General features: G+C 45.9%; 1 protein-coding gene across 1 annotated transcript in view; it reads right to left on the bottom strand.

Annotated features, from left to right (window-relative positions):
- Positions 1 to 3,049, bottom strand: part of EDC4 (enhancer of mRNA decapping 4) — a 631,081-nt gene that overhangs the window by 103,457 nt on the left and 524,575 nt on the right. The window contains exon 24 of the mRNA XM_018559011.1: positions 331 to 517. Within this exon, the coding sequence (XP_018414513.1) occupies positions 331 to 517 (187 nt within the window). The remainder of the gene's footprint in view (positions 1 to 330; positions 518 to 3,049) is intronic.

Here is a 3,049-nt window from a genome sequence, read left to right as displayed (position 1 = left end):
ACCACCCTTAAAGCTTTTAGACACAGCACCCTGCTACACACTTACAGACTACAGGAAAAAAAACCTTTACGTTTATATGGTGATCCTCAAAGTCCTCCCGAAGCACCTATGTAAATTGAGCAGCTGTATTTGAGCAGGGCTGCTCTGAATAATTTTTGATCTAGAGCAGTAGTTTATAAACCAGTTTTAGAGTTGGAGCTGGGGGTATTGGAGCAGTTCAGGAGCCAGAACTGGTGTTCCTAGAGTTGTGGCTTTGGAACAAGCCTGGAGCTCAACTACTGCAGCCACTTCGAACAGCTCATAGTTTGATTTCTTTTAAGAAAAACTTACTTTCCCACAGCTACATGTAGCTGATGCTGGACTTCTGACCTCATACCGCTGGTCAAGTTAGAAGACAGTTGGTCTGTTGTAGTCTGAAGTGATTCTATAAGTTGATGAAGTTGTGTCAAAAGAGGCTCACGTGTTTCTTGGTCATGTATTTTTCTGTTTTTAAGATGCGTCTCCAACTGCTGCATATCTGCAAAAGCCACAAGTGTAATAAATATAAAGCAGCATTATAATAATGAATTAAAGAAGCTGTAAGTTTGTAAAATTATGCACAAATATAAACCATGATTATGGATCGGCAAGTAATGAAAGCAGTAAGCAGCAGCAAGCAGAAACTACAACATAAATAATTTTTTAAAATATCTTCTCTCAGTAAAATGTGTGAATAACATACACTACCGAATTTCAGGTATGCAAAAGACAGAGACCTTGGTAGCAAAGTGTTGTAGAGCAGGGGAGCCCACAAAATTGAGTCTGGAGATCTACTTTTCAAATAACGAGCTCAATGAGATCTACCAACGAAAAAACACCTGCATTCAGGGGCGGGAGGGGGTGTGGCGGTTCATTTAAGTCAATGGCACCACAGGCAGGCCCCTCACTCACAGTGCGATCGCCTGCACCCGGAACCCAGGCACATTTGCTGCAAACACTATTTTTGCAGATCGCACTGGACTGGAATGCAGGCGCGAACGTGCCTGCGTTCCGGGTGCGGGCGATCGCACTGTGGGCGGGGGGCATGCCTGCGGTGCCATTGACTTCAATACAACCCTACACCCCTTCCCGCCCCTGAACGCAGGGAGTCGGCCGGCTAACATTCCAGTGCATCCTAGAGGCCACGGCGTCTTATCCTCCCGTGGTGCTCGTGTGTCCGACGTTGCACATGGGGAGAGGTGTCCTGCCCCCTTCCATCTGCGGCGTCTAACACATTCACTCGGCAGCCGCACGAGCACCGTGGGAGCATAGCCGTAGCCAGCTCCGTTTGCGCCCGAGGCAAGAAATGCTCAGCTTCTCCCATGGATCCCCCTGCTCTCCCGGGCAGAGGCAGCGGGGGATCCGACACGAAGCACTTCAGCCACGGGGAGGGGGGATGGGCCGCTGTCAAATAACTAAGGCCGAGCGGTGAGGGGAGAGAGAGGTGCCGGCGGCCAGATCCAGACTGAGCGTCTCTCTCTCCTCACCGCTCGGCGTTAGTCCAGATTGTGGGGTATAACCCCTCCAAAGATCAGCATGCTTTAGTTCATAGCAAAGCACCACCAAGAGCAATAGCCACAAGTGCAGAGGAGTGGGGACCTGTATCCTCTAATGGACTCAGCGAAAAGGATTTTACAATGAGTACAAAAATCTCACTTCCCCTCTTGTCCATTGAGGGATACATGATGTCCATAAGCAATACAACTGGGGTGTGGGTAACAAAGCAACACAAGCCAACAGGCCCAACAAGAAAAACCAGGAGACTGCATGCAGCTCAAAGAGCAGCCTGTAAAGCTGCATCAGAAGAATTTCTTGGTAAAGCTTAGAGAATATGTGAACAGAAGACTAAGTAGCAGCCTTATAAACCTTGAAAACGGAGGCCTGATGTCCTTACGGAGTGATCTTTGACAGGAAAGGGGAAACCCTATTTATAGGCTTGAAAAATTGGAGGAAGAGGAAGGTGATCTCTGACAGGCTCAGCAAGTCTTTTCAAAAAACTAAATCATATCCCATGGAAGGAGAGAAGAATTGTCAGGGAGAGCCACATCAACTCCCAGAACAAAGATCTTTATGAGATACTGAGAGGCCAGTGGTCTTTAACCCTTTTGCTGCCATAGTAATTTTTGCATGAGAATTATTTAAAACACCCAGAATTATATAATGTATTTCCTGAAAGCAGAGACCCTATAGAATAAAAAGGTGGCAGCTGCAAATTTTGATGTCACATGATTGTAACACAACTAGTTATCAAACCTAAAATTTCAGTAAAAAAATATACTTAAGTAAACTTTAGTGCTTGAATACACAAAATATTACACTTTTTTTTAAATGTAAAAGAGGAGGCTGTGCTGAGTAAATAGATACCCAAAATGCAAGGCTTACAAATTGCATGGACCCATGAAGTGGTAAAAAAACACGGTACCCTAAATTGTCCTTAGACAACTCTTGAAAAGCTTGTACAGGTCTTCAGAATCATTAGAGTTAAAAGAGGTGGGTTAAGTGTGTTTTCTCATAGTTCTTTTTGGGGTCACGGGAGGACATATACAAACCTCCTCCCATGACCCAAAGCTCAGTATATAGCGGGGTATTGCCCACGATATACTGAGAGCGCCACAGCCGGGACGGATATCGACAATACTGTCTGGATCCACCCAGCTGCGTGAGTGACAGCTGGCTCTGCCTATCTAGAGGCAGAGCCAGTTGTGCTCACAGGTCAGCTCTAACTATGAGGATGAGTGGAAATCACTCATCTCATAGTTCTACTTTAACCTTGAACATTGGCCCTAAAAATATTGCTCTCAATCATGCGGCGATAACTAATGTGTGGCGCAATGATCGTTTTTGTACGTACTTGACGCGGGTTTGCAATAGTATGTGCGCGTACGCTGGGACGAGGGAGTTTAAAAAAATAAAGTTAACTTAAATTTAAAAACAATGTTTTTTTTAAACTCTGTCGGCTTTACAGCAGAAGCGACTCTGGTGTCTCAGCTGTCGCCAGATCGCTTCTACGGGACCACCGCCTCCCCCCCCC

The sequence above is a fragment of the Nanorana parkeri genome, unplaced genomic scaffold (assembly GCF_000935625.1).
Source record: "Nanorana parkeri isolate BGI_ZX_2015 unplaced genomic scaffold, ASM93562v1 scaffold375, whole genome shotgun sequence".
Lineage (NCBI taxonomy): Eukaryota > Metazoa > Chordata > Amphibia > Anura > Dicroglossidae > Nanorana > Nanorana parkeri.
This window is presented reverse-complemented; position numbering and strand designations above follow the sequence as displayed.